Source organism: Aspergillus pseudoviridinutans (assembly GCF_018340605.1).
Source record: "Aspergillus pseudoviridinutans IFM 55266 DNA, scaffold_1, whole genome shotgun sequence".
In the NCBI taxonomy this organism is placed as follows: Eukaryota; Fungi; Ascomycota; class Eurotiomycetes; order Eurotiales; family Aspergillaceae; genus Aspergillus; species Aspergillus pseudoviridinutans.
In genome coordinates this window covers 1,304,364-1,332,213 of record NW_025091281.1, presented here as the reverse complement: position 1 = coordinate 1,332,213, position 27,850 = coordinate 1,304,364, and the positions used below count along the sequence as shown (strand labels likewise).

The 27,850-nt window shown below is 50.7% G+C and overlaps 8 protein-coding genes across 8 annotated transcripts; 3 read left to right on the top strand and 5 right to left on the bottom strand.

The window, feature by feature from the left end:
• Positions 1-706: 706 nt before the first annotated feature.
• Asppvi_000474 (DEAD/DEAH box helicase) lies at positions 707-4,312 on the top strand (the record flags this gene model as incomplete). Its single annotated transcript, XM_043296783.1, has 2 exons — positions 707-728; positions 780-4,312. 2 exons carry the CDS (start codon positions 707-709, stop codon positions 4,310-4,312), a joined length of 3,555 nt encoding a protein of 1,184 aa, XP_043152718.1.
• A 729-nt stretch (positions 4,313-5,041) lies between these two features.
• On the top strand, positions 5,042-6,099 carry Asppvi_000473 (ribosylnicotinamide kinase; the record flags this gene model as incomplete). The annotated part of the gene is made up of 2 exons (XM_043296782.1): positions 5,042-5,229; positions 5,280-6,099. The coding sequence occupies 2 exons, from the start codon at positions 5,042-5,044 to the stop codon at positions 6,097-6,099; spliced, it is 1,008 nt and encodes a 335-aa protein (XP_043152717.1).
• Positions 6,100-6,264: 165 nt separating this feature from the next.
• Positions 6,265-9,104, bottom strand: Asppvi_000472 (uncharacterized protein; the record flags this gene model as incomplete). The annotated part of the gene is made up of 2 exons (XM_043296781.1): positions 6,265-8,880; positions 8,967-9,104. 2 exons carry the CDS (start codon positions 9,102-9,104, stop codon positions 6,265-6,267), a joined length of 2,754 nt encoding a protein of 917 aa, XP_043152716.1.
• Positions 9,105-9,982: 878 nt separating this feature from the next.
• vosA lies at positions 9,983-11,871 on the bottom strand (the record flags this gene model as incomplete). The annotated part of the gene is made up of 9 exons (XM_043296780.1): positions 9,983-10,267; positions 10,339-10,461; positions 10,594-10,915; positions 10,985-11,096; positions 11,152-11,198; positions 11,269-11,353; positions 11,414-11,559; positions 11,625-11,694; positions 11,787-11,871. The coding sequence occupies 9 exons, from the start codon at positions 11,869-11,871 to the stop codon at positions 9,983-9,985; spliced, it is 1,275 nt and encodes a 424-aa protein (XP_043152715.1).
• A 6,416-nt stretch (positions 11,872-18,287) lies between these two features.
• Asppvi_000470 (putative histone acetyltransferase) lies at positions 18,288-21,622 on the bottom strand (the record flags this gene model as incomplete). The annotated part of the gene is made up of 4 exons (XM_043296779.1): positions 18,288-20,806; positions 20,877-20,924; positions 20,984-21,063; positions 21,132-21,622. The coding sequence occupies 4 exons, from the start codon at positions 21,620-21,622 to the stop codon at positions 18,288-18,290; spliced, it is 3,138 nt and encodes a 1,045-aa protein (XP_043152714.1).
• A 1,409-nt stretch (positions 21,623-23,031) lies between these two features.
• Positions 23,032-24,110, bottom strand: Asppvi_000469 (arylamine N-acetyltransferase family protein; the record flags this gene model as incomplete). The annotated part of the gene is made up of 3 exons (XM_043296778.1): positions 23,032-23,538; positions 23,598-23,643; positions 23,701-24,110. The coding sequence occupies 3 exons, from the start codon at positions 24,108-24,110 to the stop codon at positions 23,032-23,034; spliced, it is 963 nt and encodes a 320-aa protein (XP_043152713.1).
• A 998-nt stretch (positions 24,111-25,108) lies between these two features.
• Positions 25,109-26,097, top strand: Asppvi_000468 (RraA family protein; the record flags this gene model as incomplete). Its single annotated transcript, XM_043296777.1, has 5 exons — positions 25,109-25,165; positions 25,237-25,312; positions 25,386-25,705; positions 25,764-25,862; positions 25,921-26,097. The coding sequence occupies 5 exons, from the start codon at positions 25,109-25,111 to the stop codon at positions 26,095-26,097; spliced, it is 729 nt and encodes a 242-aa protein (XP_043152712.1).
• A 181-nt stretch (positions 26,098-26,278) lies between these two features.
• Positions 26,279-27,668, bottom strand: Asppvi_000467 (3-ketoacyl-coA thiolase peroxisomal A precursor; the record flags this gene model as incomplete). Its single annotated transcript, XM_043296776.1, has 3 exons — positions 26,279-27,077; positions 27,146-27,596; positions 27,659-27,668. The coding sequence occupies 3 exons, from the start codon at positions 27,666-27,668 to the stop codon at positions 26,279-26,281; spliced, it is 1,260 nt and encodes a 419-aa protein (XP_043152711.1).
• Positions 27,669-27,850: the final 182 nt, after the last annotated feature.

Here is a 27,850-nt window from a genome sequence, read left to right as displayed (position 1 = left end):
GTTGGTATATATTGTCATTTTGGTTGACAATTATGGCGTTTGGTGGACTTAACACTCATTATTTCTTCGTTCGTCTAACTTGTTATCAAATATAAGACTATATTAATCATCTAAGTAGGCTGAATCTGAATGCGATTAATTTGACAATGTTCTTGAAGCCAACTCCGTGTTGCTGCTTGAGGTTCAGTTCAGATAAGTCACGTGGATCTAAACACAACTAATATAACCCAAAAGGGAAGTCCGAGGGCGGTGAAAGGCATGAACCAATGGCGTTCGTAAGCTCGCGGAGTTATCGTCGCGGTCCTGGCGCAGCTTCATGATTATTCACTGACTGTCAAAGAGTTATGGTTTCCACATCCAGGATGGATGCTTCCATTCGTAGGATGACGCTGGTTTGAGACTTGAGTCAACTTCAGCAGGTCTGTGAGACGCCTTGTAACCATCATCTCCCAACTCCCAACTGTGACCTGAGATCTGTGACGCTCAATGGCCTCCTGCTAAGCGGATTTCTCGCGGCAGGGCTTTAGGGTCGATCTGGGGATTGAGTGGAAGCGGAGTGATCGAATATTGTGTTTCGTGAGATCTGCTGCTTTAAAGTATGGCGTTGGCTGGTTTGGGACCGCAACCTCGTGTTGCATCAATTCAGTCGCAGGTGTGTTTCTCCAATCTGCTGGATTCGCCTCTCCTGCTGCTGGGTTTATTCCACATGGATTTGCAGAGGGAATCTGGTTAGTCCATGCGCTGACAGGACGACTATTTGGCATAGATGATGGAAACAGATACCATAAGATTAAGTGAGCGTCCTTGCGGATCTCCCATATGCGACTACTCGTCGTCGCAAGTCACACCTGCGACCACACCCACGCCCTCATCTTCGTTATCTGGCTCTGGAAATAGGGGTATGGTCCCTGCACAGAAATTCATCCAAGAAAAGGACTTGTTCTTATCAAACTTGAACTCATACGTTGCCGTCGGTGTCCTGAGAAAGCGCAACGAACGCCACAATGCTGATGTCGAGCCTTCGATGGAAGACGACAACTATCCAGTTGGAGAGATTGGAATGTTGAAGAAAAGCAATTGGGTGCGAACATGCGAGTATACATATGTGAAGCACCCGCAATGGTGCTATGTTCGTGTCTATGTTCTGCCCGACGATGCTGGGCACAAGTACATTGACCGTTCAAGCAAGACATTGAGGGAGGCACTTAAAGTTGTTATGTCGAAAGTCAATCGGTCTGTCGATGCATGGGATGGGATCTTCTTTTCGGATGAGCGAGTCATCGATGGGAATTCCAACGATACCGGAAACGAGGACGAGTCACTATGGTACATATTCAATACACTGCGAAATCCGGAACCGCAAGTTGAGGCCGTGAAAGACCCTTACGCGAAGCTCGCCATGCGGCAACTTCTTTCTGTGGAGGGCGCTGGCGACACAGTACTCGATGCTGGTGTCACAGGACTCAAGACTCCATTGTACCCATACCAGCGTCGTTCTGCGGCTTTCATGGTTCAACGTGAAGCGCAGCCAGCCCAGATGCTGGACCCTCGTCTGCAGTTGTTCAAGGGTCCCAACGGACGCGAGTACTACTACGACGAAGAAGAAGGCACGATCTATAAAGAAAAGAAGCTGTATTCAGAAGCTTGTGGGGGAATCTTAGCGGAGACTATGGGGTGTGGTAAGACATTGATCTGCCTGGCTGTCATCCTGGCAACACGCTGTCATGTCCCTGCCATACCGCCTCTGTACCGGGAAGGGGAAGTCAAACGTGAAAAATGTGCGAGCCTTGTGGAGATGGCGGCGACAGCTGCTGGCCAGTCTTCGATGCCATGGAAGAGCTATTTTGATCGCCTCGGCCGTTCTGGAATGACCTTTGCACGGTGCATCAAAGCTTGCGAGGATAACAGAGGCGCGTATAAGATTCCTTCACCACCTACAAGGCACAGTGGTCGCGCTGGCGTCGCATATCCCAGGCCACCTCCTCAACTTGTGCGGCTTACTTCGGGGACATTGATTGTTGTACCTCCCAACTTGGTTGACCACTGGGAGGAACAAATTGCTCGGCACAGCCAAGGGCTCAAAGTTCTCGTCCTACGAAGCATGTCGAATGCTACTCCAAGTTCGGATGACCTCTTGCAATATGACATCATTTTGTTTTCAAGATGGCGTTTCGACCAGGAGGCCGGCGAGGCAGTTGACAACAGACGCGGCGTCTTCAACACTGTGGAGTCCCCATTACTTAGCCTTCATTGGCTTCGTATCATCATTGACGAAGGCCACAACGTAGCTGGATCTAGCCAAACTTCAAGAACGAGATATCTGCTGGACAAAATGCATATTGAGCGCCGTTGGATCGTGTCTGGAACACCGTCCAGTGGTCTTTATGGAGTGGAGGTGAGCTTGGCTTCGCACGAAACGAATACTAGCAGCGACACCGATCTATCAGAGGCGACCGAAGCTGTTCTTCAAGGAAAGAGGAAGACAGAGGCGAGAGACGACCAAGATCTCAGGAAGCTGAAACCGGTTGTGGTCAACTTTTTTGATTTGAAGCCATGGTCGAACCCTCAGGGCAATGACCATGCCGACTGGGCCAAGTACATGAGACTCGTAGGGAAGGATGGGAAACGTCGAAAAGTGCAGTCTCTTCGCGCCACGCTTCAGAGCCTTGTCGTACGGCATCGCATGGAAGTGATTCATAGCGAGATCACTCTACCAAAGCTTTACAACAAGGTCGTTTATTTGGAGCCAACGTTTTACGACAAGTTAAATCTGAACTTGTTTATCTTCGTTTTGGCAGTCAATGCAATAACCTCAGAACGGGAAGGCGATGACTACATGTTTCATATGAAAAACAAGAAGCACTTGAGGACCCTGATCAACAATCTCCGACAGGCTGGGTTTTGGTGGGCAGGCTCGAATCTGGATCTTTCGGCGACCGTGAAGAATGCTCTGGAATACCTGGAGAAAAAGAGAGCTCACATGAGCCACGATGATATCGCGACCTTGACCGAGGGAGTAGGGATAGCCGAGAAGGCAGTCTCCAGCGGACCTTGGAATGCTTTTAGGCAGCTGAACGAACTAGGCGTCTACGTTCGCGATTTCCCTTCTCATGCTCGAGGCTTGTGGGCACTGGACCCTTCGAAGTCAGACACTGAGCCCCTCCATATGGGCATTTATCAGGCTTGTCGCGCGCAGCAATTTGTCAAAGAACACCTGAAATCGGTTGACCCAGCCGAAGGCCTTGCTGGAGCGGGCATCAAAGCCCGCCGTGAGCAAGCGGAGGCCGCAGAGAAGCAAGGCCCTGAGTTAGGCTTTGCAACTTTCCCAAAGACTTCGAAGAAGGTGCCGAAGAAGTCATTCTCCAAAGGCCTTACGAAGTCACTGCCACCGGATTCTCCCCTGGCACAGACCAAGTTGCTTGGTACAACGTCGGCTAAGCTGTCGTATCTGCTTAGTCGAGTTATGGAGTTGCACACTGAGGAGAAGATTATTATCTTCTATGACAGCACGAATTCAGGCGTTTGGATTGCCGAAGGTCTTGATCTGCTTGGCATTGAATACCGCATGTATGCGAGTACGCTTAGTCCCGAGCTCCGGACGAGTTACCTGAATCTATTCCGAGAGAGCGAAGAGATCCGAGTATTCTTGATGGACTTGCATCAAGCATCTCACGGGCTCCATATCGCCAATGCGTCCCGTGTTTTCTTCGTCAACCCAATATGGCAGCCGAATGTGGAGAGCCAGGCCATCAAACGAGCACATCGAATCGGACAAACTCGGCCGGTATACGTTGAGACTCTTGTCCTCAAAGACACATTGGAGGATAAGATGTTAAAGCGCCGAAAGGCAATGTCAGAGAAGGAGATGCAAGAAGCCGAGAAGGATCTGCTTGATGATAGCACGATGAGCTCTATTATCCAGAACGAACGGTTCATTCCAATGCCCGAAGACGAGGGGTCGTCCCATGTCGCATATCTCTCTGCACCTTTAGGCTTTTTTGACCGCCATAAACTGGCAATTCCTGACGACGAAGGCGACACGGAGAAAACTCCTCCGAAGCGCAAACGTCCGTCGTCTAATAGCAAGAGCATTTGGGACGCCGAACCAGACATCATCACGCCTAAGAAGCGAAAATCTACGGCCGGTTTGGTGTTTCTTTCTCCGGGGGGTATCTTGATGACGCCCAGTAGAAATTCTCGATCTAAAACCCCTTCAGTCAGTAGCATCAACCAGGAAAAAGGCGGAAGCCGTGCAGTATCTGAGGCACCAAACGGTGTCCAACAGAGCACTGGGTCCATATTTGGGCCTTGAGAGAGCATTTAGATCCCAAAATATTTCATTAACGTATATTACTTCTTCTGAGGGACTGGTTATGAGAGAGGAGTCCGGGTACATATTTTCCTGTTTCTGTTTACTGGGGTTTATTTGGAGGATAAATACCATGGTTTGCGTTGCAAACTTTTAATCTACTGCTGCTTCACTTTCTATCTCGCCTTTTATACAACGGCTGTACCAAATGATTACCGAAAAGGGTACTTGAAGACTCCCCGGCGGCGGAGATCACGTTGTTGCCAGCATACCATTAACGTTCTAAGATGGAAAGAGAATAATGTCTACAATGCATTTGTTATCGTTTTCTTGAAGATGGCCCAGGAATCTGTGCGATGTCAACTTCAATGTTATCAACATTGAGATGCTCTCTGCCAGGACCCGGATTCGATCTACCCCACTACTAGCTGCTACCCCACTATCGCCGATTTAAGCAATAAACTAGCGCGACGCGCGATATCAACTTTCTGCCTATCCTCTTTTGCTCAATGCCTCTTCGTTCTTATGAACTATTGGATAGGACTTGTATTCTGTCATCTAGCTCTTTTGCAGAACCAGATATCCAGTCCATGAACCCCAAAGAAAGCAAACGACCACCCCCACCACTCATTATCATTCGATCCCAAGCATAGCCCAGCCCGCCTATCACCTCAAAAGCATCCACTGAAAACAAGAGAGAGAAGAGAAGCAGAAGCAGCCTTAAAGCTCAAAATGGCCGAAGCCGAAGCTGAAGCCAGCGCGCGATCGAAAAACCCAGTGACCGTAATCGGGATCTCCGGCCCCTCATCCAGCGGCAAGACAACCCTAGCCCGCCTCCTGCAGCGGATATTCTCGCATGCCAACGAAAACATGCAGACCTTTATCATGCACGAGGACGACTTTTACCTCCCTGATGATCGGTCAGTAACCCCCTCAAAAGTAGAGTAAGCAATCACGCTAACCAATCTAGAATCCCATACACGACAACCGCCTCCGGCAAAACAGTCCAAGACTGGGACACCGTCKAGGCAATCGACGTGCCGTTCATGGCGGCGGCGCTGACCTACGTCCGGCAGCACGGCCGGCTCCCGCCTCGCCTGAAGAGCAAGGAGGATCTCAACGAGGCGTCCGATTCGGGCGTCAGCGACGAGACGATTGCCGAGCTGCAGCGCGAGGTTTCAGAAAAACTGCAGCAAGTTGGACCAGCCCTGGCGGGAGATGGGGGAAAGCGGACGGTCGTCTTCTTCGAAGGGTTTTTGTTGTTTAGTCCGCCAGAAGCGGAGGTCAGGGAGCATGTGCTGCGGCCGGTGCATGAGCAGATCGATGTGCGTCTGTTTTTGCCGGCGCCGTATGATTCTGTCAAGGACCGTCGCGAGAAGAGGAGTGGCTATGTGACCATTGGGCCGGCTCCTGTCCCCCCGCTTCCGCACAGGGGATCGTCGGCTTCTGAGGATGTGAAGCAGCATGTTGATTTGGAAGCGGAGGATGACGCCCCGCCGCAGAACTTTTGGACTGATCCCCCGGGCTACGTGGATGATATTGTTTGGCCACGATACATACGAGATCATGCATGGCTGCTGTTACCTGAAAGCGGTTTTGACAATGATCGTTACCAGAACGCTAGGAATTCTGATGCTGACGAGTTGATCACAATTGTGGGCCAAGGGACGAACGTGAGAACTGATGCCGGTGTCGCTGTCGCTCCTGGGAAAGGTGCATTGCCCATGGTCGATGTATTAAAATGGGCTATAGAGGAGGTGATGAAGCCATTAGAGATGGCCGAACGATGACAACGGTTAACAATTTGGCAACATATTTCATTTCAGAGCTGTAATCATGTGAATATCTAAATGACATCAACCAAACACGATTTCTCCAGCCTTCAATGTTGCCACCAGCTTGTGGTTCGAGCTCTGCTCTGTCGAAGGGAAGGCCGTCTTCAATCTGCGGGGAGGCTAGAGCTCATCGGCAACGGGCCCCATCCATCCAAGCCAGTAATCAATCCTGTCCCTGACGGAGAAATGAGGTTGATCCTGGCTGTTACCAGACTTGACGTTCGCTGTTGGCGTGTCCTTGTCTTCCACAACCTTCTCTCCAATGTCCCCTGTCTCACCGCGATCCGCAAGTCCAGATTCCAGATCACTTAAACCGACGCCTGCCATGTAAGTCTCTTGAATGATCTCTGGCGTGTCGCTCGCAATGGCTCGCTCTGGCGCAAGCTCATTATCCAATAGCTCAGGCCGAGATTCCCAGTCTTCATCGCTTGGAAAACCTAGTCCGATTAGCTCGCCGTTTGCAGCAGTCAAGTTCGTGTATGTTTTGCTCAAAGTACAGTTCGACACGCTAGGGCAAGGAGGGAGCTCGAGATAAGACGTGAGGATCACCCAGATCATCGAGATACAAAGGCTTATAATTAAGCTTTGCATGCAATATGCCATGGAGTCAACCACTACGTTCGCGATTGACGTCTTCAACATCTGGGCTTTTTCCTCAGGCGGAAATGGTCCGTCGAAGAAATCCTTTCCTGACTGAACAAGATCTTCTTCGCGATCTTCCGAGTTATCTGCGTTGTGCTGGCCCCGGACATCTTCCCGATCGAACTCCACTACCTTTGCGAGTTGGTGTGCTGTTTCCTTGCGATATTCCGCTTCCAGCTCAGTAAATATTTGGCGAAGATTGTTCCTGTTACTCTCACAAGTGGTTGATGAGACCGGATAGATCCGTGGTAGCCAGTTTATAGCTTGTTGACCAGGAAGTTTGACCTTCCAAGCCACACCAAATGTATTCAGATCTTTGGGAGAGCAAATGACCTGGAGGTAAGAAACTCCGACTGGAATTCCTTTGTTTTCCAAGTTGATCATCTGCAGGCCCGTCTCCTGAGGCTCAAGCCGGCAATGAAAACGACCGTCAGGCCCGCCATCCAAACGTAGGAAGAAGCAACACTTTTCCGCCCAGAAACAGCGATTATGCAGCCTCAATGAGCACATCGCAATGTAATTTATTATCACATCCGCTTGCATGCCATTGTCCTCATGATCGGCGCTGGCAATGACTTGGTGGTCGGCTCGAATCTCCTGGTCCACGGTGAAGTCCTTGACAATGCCGTAGAATTTCTGGTCGCAGACCCGTAAAGGAACGACAAGGTCTCCGTGGTTGACGAATTCAGCGAAGAAGCAGTTCTCCACAATCTTGTAGCGCTGCAAGTTGGTAGTGCGGAACTCTAAGCCATGGTTCTCAGGGATCTGAAATAGGAAAAATCCACTCTCGCCAGCCCTCATCCTAGGAAGACCAGGAATGACCAGATTACTCCATCCTTTCGACTTGTCTTTCTCAAGAAGGACAGACACAGTCACGGTGAACTTGTAGATTGCTGGCCTTACATTTTCGGGGTTTCGAATGCAGAGGATTCCATCCTCAAAGTCGAGCTTGGGCTCGTTCATGGACGATTGGTAGTCTTCCAAGTCACAGGCTAGGTGATCATTAGGACCATGCGCCAGAGTTTGGTCCGCATCATCGTGCTCGGGAACTGGGGTTTTGGTCATGTCTCGATGGGATGTATGGCTCAATGTTTCCGGCTCAACACGTTGGTCAATGGTGATTGTCGGACCCTCGGGCTCGGTTTGAATACAAAGACCATCTAGGACATCGTGCATGCCAAGGGCTGACACAGGGAAGTCCTTTTCAGAGTTAGATTTTGTGCCCTTAGCGACCTCTGCAGCTACCGGTTCATTCGCTTCAAAAGCGCCTGGAAATTCCTCAGAAATCGACGTGACGATGAAGTCTGGGTCTCCCCGCTTTCTGCGGAATGTTTCAGTCATACTGGCCTGGGTTGGTGTGGGAGCATCTCTCTCTTCAGTAGGCTGTTTACTATGCGCAGCGGTTGATGTATCCTGCAACGCATTTGGGGCTGCAATAGAGACTGTTCCTCTCACCATGTCCTTGTCCAGCCGAGTTACGGGCTTTGGGATCATGCTAAGTGTTCTGGAATGTTTCCTGGGAGAGTTTCGCTCTGAAGACTGAATTGAAGACTGGAGCGTTCTTTCCTTCCCCTCGCTTGCATTTTGAGTTCGCTTATGAGGCTCCGAGGCTGATTTAACACCGCCAGAATCAGACCCAGAATCAGTAAGGGATGCGTCAGATGCACTCCTCTTCCGACCTGGGTTCTGCGTCTTGATCCAATCGGCACAATCTGCAACGTTCAAGCGAAGTTCAGAAGAGAGATCGGGTGGTGAGGAGAAGAGGTGTGACGAGGGCTCAAGTTCCTCGTCGTTGCCGCAGTCTGCGATACTTTCAACGGAAGAAAACACAGTTGCATCCTGAGAGCTGGTTGGGGATTCTCTCGCTGCGGTAAAGAGATCTCCCTCTGGAGTGCGGGAGTTGTAAGAAGTGGTACCGTCATCAGACTCTGGTGCGGAAAAAGCGAACAATGGGCTTTGAGGCGAACTGTCACTCGACTGGTTTCCTTGGCCCCATTCGTTAGACCGCAGGCGGATGGAGAAGGTCTTGATGAGAGATATGTTTGCAGATCTGGTGCTGAGAAGCTGAAGTTGTGTGTTTGGGACGCATCGAACCTGTGTTGACAGAAAGAATGACAGAGATCAGTACGCAAGTCCATCAAGAAAGGTACGGGAATCAATATCCAGAGATATCAGCTTACCTCAAGGGAGATTCTAAGGACTACCGGCTCAAGCTCATCGCCATTCCAGGTACCTCGTATCTCCAAACAGCTGAACTCGGGCGACCGCTGAGGCAATGAGCTCACATGGGCCTCGCCCCGTTTTGCTGGAGAAGCCATGTGCTTTCTGACACACCTATCTGCCCTTTAGTTAGCTATCACGGAGATAAATCCCAGCCCCAATGTATCTATCGTCGAAAAGGGCAGAGCGATTGAAGGACCGAAGACGGTCACGATGCACTGCGCTGGGAGAAGGTTGCGCAAGCTAAGGTAGTGGAGGAAAAAGGATGATGAAAGTGAATGAGGTGAAAGTCAGGGAAGCAACGGCCCAAGACACACACGCTCTTTGGTCCAGGAAGGGAAGGAACGCTGTGTTTATACTAACCTGAGGCACCTACGCATGACAATCGCTAAGAACTCTTTATCGTTGTCTGTCGTTCCATACCTTGTCTTAGGAAAGACTTCAAGCTATGCACCTCTTTCCTAAGGGCGCATCTTAACAGGGATGACTTTATATCCTTCAACGATTATTGCCAGGATTGATAATTCAACAGTTGCCCTGAGTGAGCAGACTCAAATGCTAGCCTCCTCACCGGACCGGGACATGCAGGTCCTGATTCGGCACAGCCAATATGTACAAAGAATATTTGAACGCCGTCACTCAGACGCGAACAATGGCAGAGAAGGAATAGAAAGAAGCAAAGTGAAAACAAGAATCAGAGAAACCCGCCAGCACGGTCACTCCTGTTTTGTCCCATGCGCCATGTATAACCCCGCCAGCCACCGATTCAGTTCCCGTAAAACACCCGCCCATCGGTCTATCCAAAACAGAAACGTGATAAAGATAGAATCAAACAGAAAGCAGAAACAAATACAGTCCTCCGAGAAAGGCCCCTGCCAACCCAAAAGACTTTTTTTTCCCCGATGGAGTATAAGAGTGGTAAAAAGACATCAGCCGAAGAAAGTGTAAAAGAGCAATCCGTATTCGCGTAGACCAATTATCGGGGTGTCCCATTATGTGAGCCAGGATGCTCAAAGGTTGTCTGACCGGGCGCAGCACCATATCGATCCCCTTCAGTTGAGCCCATGGGTTGTGATGGGAGAATAGGAGTTGCACCTTGCGATGCCTGATCGAAGTAACCTCGTGCGGATGCACCGTTAGCCCCTTGTGGGTAATTGCGATTTCGTTGCAAAGGTGGTAAAATTGTAGAACTGGTTTGGTACTGCTGCGATCGCGACTGGGGATATCCTTGCGGCATCATGGCGGCCGTCGAATCAGCGGTCTATTTCAGAAAAACAGAAAAATCCTTTAGCTCTCGTCTTTAGGGGTCATTGGCTTGTGGAGGGTCCATACAGGAGTACCAGGTTGATTCATCATGCCTAGAGATTGCATCGTTGCTTGCTGGCTGGAGCGTGCTTGGGCCGCTGGATCCTGCATCTGGGCCACTTGAGCGGATGGCGGGATCCCATACGAAATCTGCGCATCAATGTAAGCAGGTGTTCGAGTTTGCGCCATATTACCGGGTCCCGGGGATTTCACTGCAACCATGGACTCCACCGGGGAACCGTAAGATGACAGAGAAGCCACGGCAGGTTGTGGTTGACGAACCGCATAATCTGGTACTCCTGCATGTCCCGCAGGATATCCTTGCATCATAGGGGTCTGGTATGTTCCTGGCTGATTCGGATACATGGCGGTTGTTTGTGGATACGCGTCTACCTGGCGCATCCGACCTTCGGCGTCATAGATGCCTCTGTTCCCGTAGTCCACAGACGTCCGCTGACGTTTGACCGGTGTCCCGTAGTATGCATAATCTCTGCCTGCTGCCGGATAGCCAGTGAAAGCGTTCCCCGACATCTGTATTGAAGACCGGTCTGGGGAGCGAGGCAGCTGCTGCTGGGGATACTCTTCCGGCCGTGGCGGCCGTTTCCTGACAAAAAGAAGTCAGCCTTATCTGTTATGGGGCCAATCTGAGGTGCGCATCTCGCTGAGTACTTACAGAGACAGTGTGCGGGGCTCTTTTCTGATCCGTAGTTTGACACCCTGGTCGGCAAATGACCGAGAAAGGAACGTGGACTCTTGCATCCCAGGAAAAGTCTTTGGTGGCGAAACTGCACCCTGTTAGTCTGCACCACTCGCAGAATCAGTTGCGCAAGATAGTCTTACCAGTGAAGCGATCAGAGATAATGGATTTCAGGTAGGTAACCACGTCCCTACACGCGGGGAGATCAGCGTTCTGTCATACTTATCAACAAACAATGAAGGAAGGCAGAGATTGCTCACTTTCGCATCTCAAACAAGGTAAACTTCAGTCGGAACTCCCCTTCGATTTTGACTGACAAATCTCCAAATACAAAGAATCCGCCGTCTGCGCCGCGCGAGTCAGCAACGAAGCAGAACCACCTTTTACACACAAAAGTAGGCTTACCATTATTATCCACATCCTTCAACCGGTGAAGCGACGAGACAAGAGTGCCTGCCAAAGCAGTGGCCGGCGGTACGGGAACTGGCTGATCTTCATTGGCATCGTACAGACTGCAGCACATGAAATAATATGGGCTCTGTAGGTAGTGTCTACTCATGCAAATTAGCCCGAGAGTTTCCCCAACAATCCGAGACAAGCTCCCATTGTGACTTACTGCGCGAGATAGCTCCCTTCCTCTCTTACCCGGAGTTGCACAATCGGCGGTGGATCGACTGGCTTGCGTTCTGAAGAGCAAAATCCCTATGTCAACATCTGTTTGATCCCAAAGGAGGCTCGATGATAGCCATAAGTAGAGAGCCTGCAGACTCCCACGTACCTTTTTCCTTCCCACCGGCCACGCGCGCCCGATTGGGCTGCTGGCGAATGATCAACTCGAAGTCAGAACTGGTGTTGGACAACATTGTCAGTTGGAGACCCTGGACAGCTGAGTAAGAGTCGAGAAGACCATCCCGGTGCGAAGGAAGGTCGGACAAACCTCTGGGATTCGCGGGAAAGAGAGGCGTCTGAGAACGTCGACGCACTCATCAAGGCGAAGGTCTTGTCACACAAGTACCAAGTAGAGTAGAGCCAGAGGATCGGTTGTCCGTCAGAAGAGCGCGCAACGAACCACGTACGTATCGTACAGGGTTCACCAAATTCGAGCAAAGACGGATAAATGCACAACGCAAGAATATGTGGTTTTACAATACCAAGGGAAAAATGAGATAATAGGCTGGAGATTTCGGCTCTCTCTGGAACCTTGCAGCGGACACTTGTGGTTCGACGGAGCACTAAGGCAGGTAGAATAAAAAAGGACGATCCCTAGTAGTAGTAGTACCCAGTGGGGTGAAGGGACAGGTCCAGAGAAGAGGGGAAGAGAGGCGGAGGAATTGTCGTTGGTTAAAGACGGACACGACAGAGTATGATTGATTGATGATTCTAAGTAGTAGTTAGAGAAATGGAACTGGTCCAAGGTCCAAGTACCATGGGTGGAGACGAGACGAGCTGTGGGAATTTCAATACCAGCAGCTCTAAGTCCGGAACCGCTTTGAGCCTTGAGAAGCTGAGCAGGGCAGCTACCTTACAGTAGGTACCTTAGGTCGTGCGGGTGAGGTAGGTGGTGTTGTGCGTAAGCTGGCAAGTGGTAGTGTGATGGGTCAATTCCGTCGCTTGCCTCTTTTTCCTTTTTTTCTTTCTTTTTTTTATTTTTTTAACTTGATTTTTTGGTCTTAATTTTTTTTTTTTTTTCCCTCTTCCTTGCCTTGGGTGTGATGGAAAAAGGCGGTTTACGAAAACGGCGCCGCAGGGACCCAAGGAACAGTTCGAATGTAGACTGAGAGAGGATGGATGGTGTCGTCAGAATGCAAGCGGCAAGAGCCAGCCGAGCACGGTTCCAGACAAACCTTAACCTGGGCCTCGAGGAAAGAACTGACGGATTTGCACAGTCCAGCAAAAAAAAGGAAAAAGGAAAAAAATTATAAGAAAAATGTTGTAAGGTAGCAGTTCAAAAATGAATATTCTCTTGTCTGTTTTCGCTCTCGTGACGACGATGTAGATGTCCAGGGATACGAAAGATGATGGAAAACGAGCGAAGAAAAAGCGAAAAGACGAAGATTCGAGACAACCGTTGCCGACCGTATATGTTCGATGCTTGCGATATGGGAGCGCGAACGCTCTTTCTGTCCCTCTTCTTGTTTATCTTCCCTTCTTCTTGATCGTCGAAATGCTCGAATAATATGACGATATAGAGTAGGGTGGAAAAAATTTGGATGGTCAAAGGATAAAGCAAGAAGGTTATTGGGTGTGGTTCGGGCGGGATCAGAAGACCGCTTCAGCCCAGTGTTGAAAGAACACAGCTGAACAATGGGTCAAAAGTCGCCTCCCACAGGTCTGAGGGTCTCTTGACACACAGAAATCCAAGCGAAGAAGGCGAAAAAAAAGAGGAGAATTTTACTCGAGCTTTGAGATACCCAGCTGAACCAGATAATGATAATGTGTTCCGGTGGAGTAGTACCAGGACAGTAGGCCAACGCCCGTCACTTTTTCGGCCGGCAGTCCAGTCGTTCTTGAAGTTGAGGGAGAATCGTTACCAGTCGGGTCGACACTCGACCACGGTTGAGAAAACGGGCTAAGGCGTGTATCAGTCTTGATCATCCGACAGGAACCGTAGAACGTCTGAAGATGATGCGCACATTGGCACGCCTCGAGGGGTAGGAGGATTGAATGCTCGAATGAAACGAAAGAACAGAGGAGGGAGTGCAACCAGGATCTGAGATTCAGTTCGGAGCACCTGCGCAAGCCTCAAACTTTACCCTCGTCTAGGCCGGATCGATTGGGGCAGTTGATCGAGCTAAGCATGAAATCCACCGCGTTTGCGGCAAACCATCACTGGCTTCCCCGAACAAAGCCCCAACCCACAGGCGCAACGGTTTGCGCGGAGATAGAGCCGATTATGCAAGCGATCAGACCCGTTTTCCTCACTATCTAGACGCCGCGCAGGGTCTCCCGGCTCCCTTGCAGACGCCAGAGCCGCAGAGCGTGGGAGCGTTGCTGCCKGTGCGCGCGCCTAAGCATTCCAGTCTGAGTCTGGTCGCACAATTCCCATCGCTTATTCGTTCCACCCGAAAGTTTGATCGTCTCTTAGACTCTTGACCGGCAGTTGGGGTAAATAATCGCCTTCGTAGATCCGTTAGTCTCCTTTTCCCTCTTCGATTCCCCCTGGCTCCGTCTAGGTTGTTTCCTTCAACGTACTCTCTGAATCAATCAACAATGCGCTCATAGTCATAAGAGAAGAACCAAGGGAACAGAACATACCTTAAATCCTCTTGTTCCCCTGATGTCGATCCAATGGGTTCCGTGTTCCAATTGAGCTAGGATCCAAGGGAAGGAGCTCACTTCCAGTAACGAGAAACCCAGGGCACCAAGGCCCACTCGATAACCGTTGAAAATCCCGTCCGATACTGAGAGAGTTGTTCATCAACAAATAAACAATGACCTTGCTTCTCCTGGTCGCTCAATGGAATTAAGATATCCTTCTGTGTCGCGAGTCTCTTGTCCGTCAGCGCCAGGTGATTGTCGGAGGATTCTCTCCTGTCCCTCGAAATGCGCTCCAGCCAGGCCACGAGATGCCGAACCACTTTTCTCTTCGCTTACGGCTGAACCAAGTCAAGCCTTCTTCCTTTCACCCTAATGAGTTCCACTGTTCTCAGCTCGATCACCGTCAGTCTAGACAAAACACCGGTTCGGCTGCGTCAGGGAAACAGTCTTCATGCAAGGGAGTCCTTGCGTGGGGGATAAGGGGTTAATCGGATATCGGCCAACAAGACTTCTGGTCATATAGAGGGAGTGAATTGTTCCACCAGAGATCTGGAGTAGAAAGTGGGAGCGGGGTGCCTTTTTCTCACGGCGCGCTTTGTGCAATGAGGGTCAGGTCGCAAATGGCCAAAACTCGCATGACCTTAGCCTGGGTCCTAGGGATCTAGCTCGGTGGATGTATCACATTGGCTTCTCTAGACATGCAGGATGCGATGGCTGCACGCAAATCACAGTGCTGAGAGCATAGTTCACCTCCTAGTGCATGCAGCTAAATTGACGAGGCCAAGGGGTCAACAAGTCAATATGATGCAAATCGACAGATCTCTTGATCGACGAACCACCCGAGTGCAGTAGTATGTGGTCAATGTGTGAGATAGATTTTCTGCAGCCGAGATGCTGACCTTACTGAAAAAGTGCTGAGCTACGCTGGCCTTCCCCACCCCAAGGGTATAGGTCCTTCATGCACGCTGCGTCTGAAGAGTCCCAATATCGGTAGTGCGGCTGAGTATTACACCTTTCTCTTTGCCATACAGCGAACGGGGCCTTCTTTAGTCGCTTGACCTTCACCATTTACCTCTCACAAAGTCGACGCGCCAATGTCCCGGACAAATACGAATTGCTGCAGCTGCACTCAGCTGCTGTCACCTGCAAAAGTACTTAGAATAGCAGGAAATCCACAATAGCTGCTCGCGAAATCTTGGCCTCACTGCGCTGGCTCATCAACAGTTTGGTCCCTTCATTAGCAGCAAATTCCGGCGCGGGTTGACGACGATGGAATCGATGTGCCACTTTGTGTAAATCCATGAAACCCAACGTTGACGTGACGATGCGGGCATAGCAGTATTAGTCCAATCTGAGCGCAAGTGAGGACGACGCTATTGGCGACAAACACGCAAGGGTGGCATGGCGCCAATGCCTGCATATGTAAAAACGCCGTGACGAATGAGAATCCGACGGAGGGTTGAATATTCAATAATATCAAGCCGCTGAACGATGATTCAATTCCGGGAAATGGTACAAAGCAATCATGACAATCAATACAACGAGTCCAGGAAGAACAGATGATCCATCCACTGACATTCTGGGCTGGGTGTGACAGTGACCCTCGAGGGTCGGGACGACGGGACGCTGCGGTATAATTAAGTTAAAGACACAAGGTTATCAAGCACTGACCAATATCCATATTGCAGTTGAGTGATTCCTGGAAACAACTTTCTGGACGCCAGTTATTGTTGTGTTCGCAGTTGGTCAAAATCCTACCGTACCCGCGCGAGCCACGTTGCAATGGCGTAACATGCTGCATACGAGCACAGCCATCATTGTTGATTGTTGATCCATGGCGCGCGAGATGTCAATATTTTCTGCCTTTTCTGTTTGGAAAACAGCTCCGGCCAAGGCTTTGCGATCTGCACCGTGGATAGGAGAACGCAACGAAGTTTCAGAACTTTTCTTCCTACGCTGTCACATCTGAACAAGTCGAGATCGAGACAATAGGGGAGAAGAGAGACGGCGGGAAAAGAAGGGGGGAAAAAAGAAAAGAACAGAAAAGAAAATAAGCACACTCTGGACTCAAATCAAGCGGCGAACGATTTTTAGCCTTTTAATTATGCTGGCTTCTACTTTTGTCCTACTACATATTGAAGTGGGGATCAAAAGCTGCAGGATGAACTGTCACTCCAGCTGGTCTAGCACAATGGCACACACACTCGAATTGTCTACCCCCTATTCCACTGGATCTCCGTTTATACTTGTCCCCTGGACTAACCATGCTAGCTCCATGTCTTCAACAGAATCAGATTCATGGTCTAGATAGCAGTCGTTGGAGGTCTGGTTTTACCAGGTAAGTATTGCATTCGCACCTAACTTGGCGCTTTTTCCATAGAATCCACCAAGTATCCACGGAGGATAATTCACAATTACCAGCCTGTTCTGCCTGTATCAGCAAGAAATGATCTGCAGGGTCAAATTACCCAGCTATACATTTGTTTAAAGATACTCTGTAAAGGACTTCCTGAACAAAGGGAAGCAGGAGAATATCAAAAAGACGATGAACAGGTCCAAAGCCCTCCAAAGCCGGAAGTACTCACAGACTTTTCCCCACAGACTCACAGCGGAAAAGAAAGAGGTCATTATGACTGATCGTACAAATCAACGGATGGGTCAAAGACCGATCATGAGTCTTGTGAACTCTCAATTCTTTGACAATCGAGACTCGGAACAGGCAACCGACAACAGAGCATGCTAACCATCAAATTCCTTGCTCCATAGGCAAGGGACACTTAGACCTGTCGCAGATAGCTACAGTTTAGGAACGGTGTGGTCGTTAAATAGCACTCAACAGTACCTTTTATTACCTGCGGACTTGATAGGTGTATCTATATGTAGCACTGCCCATGCCAGTGATTCATGGCGCCCCAGCTAAGACTCTAAGCTCCTGGAGTTGCCTTCCTGGCTCCTGCATAGTCTTGAAGTACTGCGCACCACTAGCCTACCTACCTACCTTAGTATCCTACTCAATCAGCTACGCTGCAGTCATCTCCATCATGCACGACGATCAAAAGAAAAGTCAAAATCACACTTATTTCCTGGTTCTTGCACAACGGTATCCGTATTACCACTCCGCATGGGGCCCTTGATCTGCAGCTAAACCAAGACGGAGTTGTCCACAATGCTTAAGCCTGGTTCGGCCGTCACTCTTCGTCTCTGTATGGCTCAACACATCCAAACTTGCGAAAAAAGTACCGACAGTCATTCCTCGAGTCTATTCCATTGAATGAGCAGATAGATTTAATGCATCAATACCTTCCTTACTGCTGTACAAGAGTCTTTCATAGTGCCCAATGTCGCACTGTGAGAGCCACTGCCTTGATCTTAGGGCATCCACGCTCACTTCTAGGTCGCTCGGGTAATAAGTAGTTGAATATAAATGACGAAGCGACGTATTAATAATCTTTAGGACCAGGATCTCTAAGATATGAGCACCTTACTTAAACGCACCCTGTGGACAATCTGCTTGGTTACTATGACCGTATGCGATCGAAACTCAAACAGCACAATGTAAAATTGGCTTCGTTGGTATATGCTACACAAATGCAGATGGGAGCAGAGAAACCCAAAGCTGCCATCGTAGAAAACGAACTTATGAACGCGACCTCTAGAACAGAAGCTCCTCGGATCATGACATGCGGAAGCCAGAAGAGAGGCAGCCGTGCAGCAATGAAAAAAGACCGCGAGGACGGAATTAGGTAGGGCAAGAAACCAGCGCACGACGCGCCAAAACAGCGCTGCGAAATGAATCGATTGAAGCCATGACCGAAACGCCAAATGCTCAGCCTACTCCTTGCTTGATGAGAAGGATACATGAAAAGAATAAGAAGTAAAAAGCCAGGAATTGAAGTGAGGAACCCTCCTGCATGAACTCGAATAACGCCCCATGCAAATGCGTCGTCAAGCGCCTTCAGAGACCGAATGGTCTTACCGCTTGTGTTTTGTCTTCCCCTTTACTATCTGCTTTTCAAGCGCGTCATGTTTGCATGACTGCGTCGCCATCGGCGTCCGTAGCGGCAATGTTGTTTTCCTGAGGCGCGTCATCATCTGGGATGATCTCCACGACCGATTTTCGGCTCGCTGACCGCGATAGCTTCCCTCTGTTCTCGGCTCCCCTTCCCTTGGGTGTAATCGGGCCGTCGGAAAGAGAGACATCGGCATTTGACTTGGCTACAACGGCGCCCGAACTACGAGTCCCATTGATAGTGTGATTTGGGGTGCCTGCTTCCGGCTCGGACGGTGCGGCATCCTGGGGCTCTGTATCTTGTGCTTCTTCGGACCCATCTTGCAAATGATGCTCGCCATTTACAAGCCCATTGATCTTCGCGCTGGACGGCTCTGGAGCAGGGGAGTCCATCAGCTTGGCGCTCCGACCCCGCCGAACACTACCTGAATTCGAAGTTGGCGTCGCCGAGGCCAACATTGAGGTTCTGCGGGGAGTACCGCGACCACTCGTCCGGGCACTTGTGGGGGTCGCGCCCCCCTTAAACACGCTCTTACTGCCAAACGGTCGTCCCGGCTTTCGTTTGAATACAGGAGCTTGAACAGGAGGATAAATTTCGAATCTAGAAGGAGGAATGCCCGCGGCGGGGTTGGAGGGAGCAGAGGTACTCGAACTCGCTGTAGCAGTCGCTTGGTGATGGAAACCGCTGGTGTTAGAGAGCGCTTGGGTTGACGGGGGCCCAGCGGCCACAGTAGAACGACCCCCAGAGTCGGCGTGTCCCGTCCAGCTGGCCGTTGGAACGACCGCACTATCGGTCTTCTTGACTTCTTCGCCTTCCTCCTCTTCCGGGTCTTCCCTCTGTGCAACGGTGTGCAATGGAGCCCGGTCAAATTGTGACTGATTGCTACGACCCATAATGTATGGTGTCCAGACCAAAGCATCTGGGTTCAGCTGGACGTAGCCTTTCTCCTCCCAGTTCCGGATACAATCTTCAAAATATTTGCAGTCGAGTCGCAATGCATAGGTTTTGGTAATTGGATCCCTGACAAGGGCGCGTAAGCCTTCCAAACCAGAGACCACATCATCGGCCGTCATGCCTGTTCGCTCTGAAAGCTCCGCGATGCTGATAGGAGTTTTTTGGTTTCGTAATTGATACGACAGTATCAATCGCCAGTAGTTGCGATAGGACACCAGGCCCATGTCGGAAAGAGGTTTCTCTGGTGAGCCGGTCTTACCTTCAATGCGAGTGAGCAGGTATGAGAAGTCGATAAGCAAATTCCCGTAGCCTTTTCTTTGATGGATGGGCAGTGTGAGAATGCACGAAACATTGTTTGCCGAACTGGGCCGTTTTTCCTTGCTGAAATAGCCGACAAAGTGGCAGCCCAGATCGTCGAATTCAGTCATGACATAAAACAGGAACGGCTCCACGTCGTAGTAGAGCGTTTTGGATCCCAAGAACAATTTGGCGAGCAAGCAAAGATTCTGGCAGTAGACCGGGTTCTTTCGCCCGTCGACCTCGAATATTGAGATGGAACCATCTCGGTAAATTTCATCCCCTGGGGGATGTTTTGCCGGGCATTTCAGCTTGTGCCGCCAGGCCACATAGTCTGAATTCATATATTTCAAGCAAAATTCGCAGATGTAGAGCACCCGGTTGCGACTATATTCTTCAGGGTAAGGAGCTGCATACCAGGTCTCAATCTCGTATCCTCCAAAGTTAATGTATTTAATCCTGGACGGAGGACCCGAAAGCTTCTGGGAAGCGTGCGGGACGGCTTCTCCGCTGTTTTCAGCTTCCAAGAGCTTCCTTTGCCATTCCTCTTCGGCCTTTTGTCGCGCGATCTCGAACTTTTCACGATCTGCGTGTGTCGGCAGGGTCCTTGAGGTGTCCGCATCCGCTTCCGACAGTATACCGCCGTACGGCTTTGACTTTGATTCGTCCGTTTCGCGGTCGTTGAATGAGTAGAAGGGGGAAATGTAGGGTGCAGGTGTAATGGGAGCAAAATGGGATAGAGGTTCTTGTACCGCTGGTGGCGGCTTGGGCGTTCTTCTGCCTCTGAGTTGTGACCGGCTCCGAGAGTTGAGAATTTTGGACACTTTGTTTTCATTGAGACGAAAAGCGAGGACCAGTCTTCCAAATTGCCTCAAAACCACGCGGCAGGTATCCTTTTCCTCGCCGCGCGTTCGCCGAGAACGGGTACGCACCGGGGACTGACCGTCTGTATTTCCAAAACCCTGGTCTCGGGACTCAGCCCGAGCGGATCGCATTGATGATTGCCGTCGCAATTTTCGAAGTCCAGATGTGGGTTCTCCCACGTCGGTCGACGAGGCTTTCCTTTTCCGCAATGATCTGGAGCTGGTTAAGAGCTCATCGCTGACGTCCACGGTGCTGAAAATTGAATGAAACCCAGAATCTTTCTCTCCAGTGTGTGCCGGTAAGAGTTCTCTGCGCATCTTCTTTTGACGAGGTTGTCGCAGGGTTGTACCATTCTGCTCAGTACTAGGCTGCAATTTCTCCCGAACGCAAGTAGGGCATCTCCATGGACCAGCGTCTGTACAATGTCAGTCCCAAGGCAAGGCGCGACGAAACCAGGTAGAGAAGATGAATCGCTTTGAACATACCTTCTGTCTCATCGAGTGCATTCTGTTCGCGCGCACATTGTCGATGAGCTGTAGAGAGTTATATCAGCGACAATTCTTCAAGGTTGGCTCGAAAAGGTGCAACGTACAATGGTCACCACAGACGGTGCAGGTTAAATACTCTTCGAACTCCTCGCTGGGATCATTATCCTCGTCTTGACCGCAAAAGCTGCATTTCCCGTCTCAGCATCAGACCAGATCACAAGAGAGTGGACATGGGAAGAATAATGAACTCACATGCAATTGCCGCGAACAGTGGTATCCACCTCCGCATCCTCCCGGCTATTACTCTCTGCCTCCCAGTCCTCATCGGCCTCCGATTCTGAACTGCTTGACGAGGCAGCGGGTGCATCGCTGTCACTTGGATTCTCAAATGCCGGATCATCTTCTGCATCGGCAGCCGCAGAAGCAGCATCATCGTTGTCAAGAGAGCCAGCTGCGTCAGGCATCTTGACGGCACCAACCGGTTCTGCATCATCATTATCCCCGTTGATATTTAGCTCCGTATCAGGCTCCCCCTCTGCATCTTCGTCTTCATCGTAATCGGCATCCTGATCCACCTCGGCGGTCTCCCCAGAGTATGCCTGATGGACTGCATTTTGTAGCTGCTGGTCCATCTCATAGAGGTCGGTCTCCTCTTCCCCTTCTGCGTCCTGATCACTGTCCACCATATCTGCTGGCGATCTAGTCTCTGGATCGTCGATGGCCGGCAGCACGGTCGCCGGCATGGTGTAGGTCGCCGTAGTCGCCAGTTTGAGCGATTGTGTTTCACGGATCTACCAAGGTTTCGCGATGTTTGAATGAGAAGTTGAGGTTATAGAAGCTTCCCGCTAGGGCGCACAATCATCTGGCCGCGCATGAACGGGACATGGGGGACAAAACGACGAGCTGATTTGAAGGCAGTATTCCAACAATTCAACGTGCCAATCGGTCAAGTCGTAGCATACGTCGTAATCAAGCGTCAGAGACGGATGCGCCAGCAAGACAAGCGCGGAGGGTGCCAAGTTGGAGGCGCTGGAAGGAGGCGGCCAAGACAACAAGCAAACAACGCGTGTAATGAAGGAACTAGAGACGTGATATCAGAGGCGCTAGTAGATATGCGAGAGTAGAGCAATAACCAACGCGTAGATTCGCAGCGGAAACGCCGTTTGTGGAGTTATTCAGCTTCCAAAGCCATCTGCCGCCGCTTCACGCCCCTTCTCTTGCAGTGAGGTTCACGGAGTTGCTGACTCATCCACATTGACCCCGGTTGGGCTAAACCGCTTTAGGAAGTCATTCAGACCTCGACGTTGCGGGATCCAGCGGGCACAAGAAACGGCGCTGGGAATCATTCTGGTCTGCTTTTTACGCAATTGAAGCGGTCCGTTGACACCTGGCTCAATCTCTCTGGGGCCTTTTCTGATCTTGCAACGAATTGAGGATTTGTATTTCACAAAATGGGTGTCCCTTTCGAAGCCCTTATCCCCTATGGGATCATCGTCGCTGTGTGTATCCGCAACCCCCGAGCAGGCCAGCACGAATTACTGATGGATAGTGACAGATGTTCGGCGTGACCGGGGCCGGTCTCACAGCTGCTAAGTACTTTGGAAACGAAGGGAAAAAGGCGCGGTGGAACAAGGATCTGTGGGACAGAGTAAGTGCTTCTTCGCCTGTGGCTTGCGACCGAGTGAGCAAGTTGGCTAATATCCATCTAGCAAAGTACGTGACCTACCGCTTACAATACTTGCAATTTATCTCCTTGTTTACCCAGCCGACGTCCCGGAAACTGACGATATATATCTGCCATAGTGATGGAGAGAGACTTGAGAATCACAGGAACTTTACGAGGCCAGTCAGGCAATGCCGTAGCGCCAAAGGGATTCGATGTCAGCAACCCGTGGAAGGTATGTCATATCGTCGGCTCATTTCGTTTATCCCGGTAAGGCGCATTGCTCACCTCTCTACAGCTTGAGAAACGGATTTTCTAGGTCACGGCAACGTGTCTCCGCTTCATGTCTTTACACCATTTGTTTTAGCTTGTGTTCGCTTGCATTTCCTAAATCAATATCCACGCTACGGTCCTAGAGCAACGTTGTTTGTACAATATCACCGGGCAAGTGAAACGCTGCAAAGCTAGTTTTCAATTGTCAAAAGAATTCTATTTGATCTGCGAGCTCAAGCCCTGTATTCCTTCAACTTCATAATCCTGGAAGTGCATATCGAAATACTTCGCCAGCGCTTGTCTCCGATCATCTTCGTTTGCCAGTGTGGCCACAACTTGTGTCTCCTTACCCAGCCTTTTCTTGACTTCTTTTCCTGACATCACATATAAGCCTCGGGGTTCGAGTCCACCCTCGCTCAGAATAACCTTGGTACAGACAAACGCCTGGGTAAACCAGCTGTCCGGCTTCTGGCTTGTCGCGAAGTTCATCACTGCAAAGTCCTCTGCCAGGAATTCAACTTCCGAAAAGGAGTACGACGGGATCCATTCGCTTTCCGGGTCATGCCTGACCTGGTAGATCCAGAGCTTCTGGCTCTTGTCGACGAAGTCGGGGATGCTGTCCTTGATCAGGCGCATCTCACCGGGTGCAATACAGACTGCAACCTCGTTTTCCTTCAGTGGCAGCGGACTGGTAGGGCCATTGCTGCCGAACCCAACGTCGACCTTTTGCGAGCCCAGTTAGTAGCTGCCCGCGATGAGATTCTCAGCAGGAGACACCTTACCATGTACTTCTGGCCATCAATGGTCACGATGAGAACCATGTGTCCACTGCGTCCGGCGTCAGCGAATGCGACTCTATAGATTTTAGAAGATCAAGTTACATACAGCCACATGTATCCCGCCGCGGCATTGTTCCCAGTGGCTACCGCGCGACTAACTCGGCCTCCTGTGGGATAGACCTGGTAGCCCAGTGACCGTAGGACGACATAAAGCAGGTTGGTGTTCTCCATGCAGTACCCGTCTAGTTTGCGGGTGACCAACTTTTCAAACACACACGTTGGATGGACGGAGATCGCGCGCAGCTGGGAGTAATGCAGACCGGAATTTCCCCATGGGATGGCGCCCAGATGCCGCCTCTGCAGCTCGGTCAGTGCGGCCAGCGGATCTTTCTCGATGCATTGCTGGAGATGTTGTTGCCTGGTGATTCCAGATGTACTGGCGGAGTCCGCGTACCCGATGCGCTGCAGATAGGCCTCTATCTGATCAGGAGTATATGTAGACGGTGGCGATGTCATGATGGAGTGCGATGATCTATGAGACCATGAGGAAGAGAAAGGCTATGTTATCTGCATAAATATTCAAAGCCAAGGTAGTCTCGTATTCTTAAGTTATGATTACCAAGCGATAGTTTGTCAGATGAACAGGCCCAGATTTGGCGCGTGAAGCCGCCAAGATTCGCCCTTCGGGTCGCCGATTAGAGGCGAGCCGACGATGGTCGGGAGAAGATATCTCCTGGACAAGAGAATGAGTGTGTCATATTAAGGAGTAAGTAGAGTCAGTATGATTCAAGAACTATTTATTTTGATCTTTTTTAGCAAAAATTCGATGCCTGTAGAGCAATCGCAATGACGGTGCCTCCATGGTTCTGGTTCCCCCGCGTTTTAACCCCGCGGCAGAATGAGAATCATGAATGTATCAGGACGGACCATGTAGATTGGTATTGAATAGTCATGAAGATGACAGGTCCGCATGGATAGTGTACTCCATATTTGGATGGGAAGCATGTCTCCTAAGGTTGACTTGGATGGTAAAATGGATCCAGATTTCTATACGTCTTTAATAGAGTATGATATTGCTGGTTTATCAGATCCTCGGCTGTCAGTTGCAGGAATGGGAGACATCTGACCGTGAATGGTCGATGTCACTACCTAGTCTCTGCTAGTCACATTACACAGAAGTTTTATTCCAGATGATTAGAAGGACAGACGCAGAGAGCCATAGAGAGGTATTGTATGAGCCAATGCAGCTGAAATAAAGACGTTCTCAGCAAGAAGACTGCTGGTTCGAGGAACGGACAAACGGACAGTCGCATCTACACTGCCCCCAATCTCGGATCTCCATCTTCATCCCAGCACGATCTCATCCACAATTTAGAAAACCTATCTGGTCGACTTCCATGAACTTCGCGTCGCGGAACCGTGCTATCTTTGAACTTCTCCCTTCTCGTCCTACTTGTCGACCAGGACTAATCTTCAAACCATTTCCCGCCCCATCCTCCCATCCAAGACGCACCATGTCCAGCTCGATCGAGCAGAAACTAGCCGAATTGCAGAAATACTCTGCATGCGATGTAAGAGCTACAAACCGCGATCATCACCTCTAATTCTCTAGACAGCTTCCGCTAACCAAATCAAAATCCAGGTATCAGATGCTCTCCTCAAACTACAGAAACTACCGCAAGGAACAGCCGCCCGAGCAGGGCACCTGGCCGACTTCAGTAAGGAGACCTCGCTCTGAAGCATCAATCTCCCCTTCTTAAAGCCAACCAACCCGCTAACAAATCAACCCAGCCCCCTTCTCCCCCTCCATAGACCGCAACGCAACACAACCCAAAATCATCGCCCCAGCGTCAACCTTCAAGTTCATCTCCAAGGGCGACCGCATCCCACCCAGTGCGAAGCCCGAGGACTTGCATGGCTTCCCGTCAGGCACGCACTGGGTCGACTTCGCCAAGCCAGGCACCATCGCCGTGCTCGAGCAGCCAGCGGACCAGCACTGCGCCGTCCTCGGCGGGATCATGGCCGTGCGGATGAAGGTTCTGGGTGTGCGCGGGGTCCTGGTGAACGGGCGCGTACGGGATTTGGCAGAGATCAATGAGTGCAAGCTGCCGGTTTGTGATTCCCAATCCCAATCCTGGATCGGGGGCGGTCGGGGGCTGATTGATGTAGGTTTGGGCGAAGGGGACGTCGACGGTTGGGTCGGGTGCGGAGGCGAAGCCGGGGGCGAGGGATGTGCCCGTTGATGTGGGCGGCGTGACTGTCTCCCCGGTATGATTTTCTGTAGGGAGGAGCTGAGGGTGGACGGTGATGCTGACGTTGTTTGCAGGGCGATATAATTTTTTGTGATCCTCTGGAAGGCGTGGTTGCTATTCCTCACGAGCTCCTGGATCAGGTGCTGGAACTCATGCCGAAATTAGTGGCCATGGATGACAAGGTCAAAGAGGCCGTGTCTCAGGGGATGAATGTCTTTGATGCGTTCAAGCAGTTCCGTACCAAGATTTGAGAGACTCTTAAGGCTGTATATAGACGAGTGATCAATATAAATAAAATGGTGGACCATCATATCATTGGTATTCGAACAAGTATTCAATACAATCAAGAAGGTGGTAACATGATATATGTCATCGCTATACAAAGAAAAGCAGAGAAGAAAAGCAATGAAACCAGCTCATTCCTTCTTTTGTTTATTCGGCAACCCAGACAGCGGCCATACCCATACCCGTACCCACACACATGCTGGTGACACCGACCTTCTTGTTGGTGCGCTTCAGCTCTGTCAGAAGGGTGCTGATCTGTCTAGCACCGGTGCAGCCGAGAGGGTGGCCAAAGGCGATAGCTCCTCCCTTGGGGTTGATCTTTTCCTGAGGCAGGCCAAGCTCGTTGACACACCACACACACTGAGAAGCGAAGGCCTCGTTGATCTCATAGATGTCGACCTCGTCCTTGCTGATGCCAGCCTTTTCAAGGGCGACAGGGATGGCCTTCCAGGGGCCAATACCCATGAGCAGGGGCTTGACACCGACAACGCTGGCGGCAACATACTTGCCAATGATCTTCTGGCCCAGGCGCTCGGCGGTGGAACGCTTCATGAGCAGCACGGCGGCAGCACCGTCAGAGATCTGAGAGGCGTTACCGGCGTGGATGGAACCATCCTTGGCGAAAGCAGGACGGATCTTGCCGAGGGACTCGGCGGTGATGCCGTCACGGATGCCGTCGTCGGCCTTGACGGTAATGGTCTTCTCCTCGCCGGACTTGGGATCAGTCCACTTGACCTGGAGAGGAACAATCTCCTCGTTGAAGAGACCGGCCTTCTGAGCCTTGACGGCCTTCTGGTATGAAGAGGCAGCGAAAGCATCTTGGACGGCGCGAGAGACGTTACGGTCCTTAGCCATCTGTTCCGACAAGACACCCATGGGGACCTTGCAGTTGGCGGACTCGGGGTGGCTCTCAAGGAGCTCGGAGAACTCGGTAACGGCACCAGGACTACGTGACGGAAGTTTGTCAGCATTCGGGCCTTTTTTTCCGTATTGCAAAAGAATGGTTCGACTTACCCGTACTGAGAGGACATGCTCTCCACACCTGCACCAATACCAACTTCAATCATACCGGACTTGATTGCGTTGGCAATGTCCACAATGGCCTGGAGACCACTGGAGCACTGTCTGTTCAAGCTCTTGACAGCAGTCGACTCGGGGAACCCGGCAACAAGGGCAGCAGCACGGAACTCGGTAGCACCGCCACCAGGGGCAAGGACGGAGCCAACAGCAACATCCTCCACCACCTTGGGGTCGATGCCACTGCGGTCGATGACGCCCTTGAAGACACCGGCCAACAGATCAGCGGCAGCGGTATCCTTGAAACCACCCTTTCCGCCCTTGGTCAGGGCAGTACGCAGGGCACATGTGACAACGATATCATCGGGATGCTTCTCGGTGATGGCGGCGACACCCTTCTTGCCTCCCAACGTGAAGTGGGAGGAGACCTGAGAAAGACGCTGTTGAGCTGTGAACCCCCAACGTAGTCAGTATATCTCAAGTCGACCGAGGTGAAAGAGTACGACTTACCAGAAGACATGATGACGTCAATATAAACCAAGGGTATATGCAAAGAGACCAAAGGACAACAAAGTAGAGCTCTTCAAAAAGTATGGGATACGAGAGTGATGCTAAACTGGGGAGTCCCCTTTATAACCCCAGAAAAACCCAACGTGGAGTAATCATTAAATCTCTCGGTCTTGTTACCCTTTGCAGTCGGCG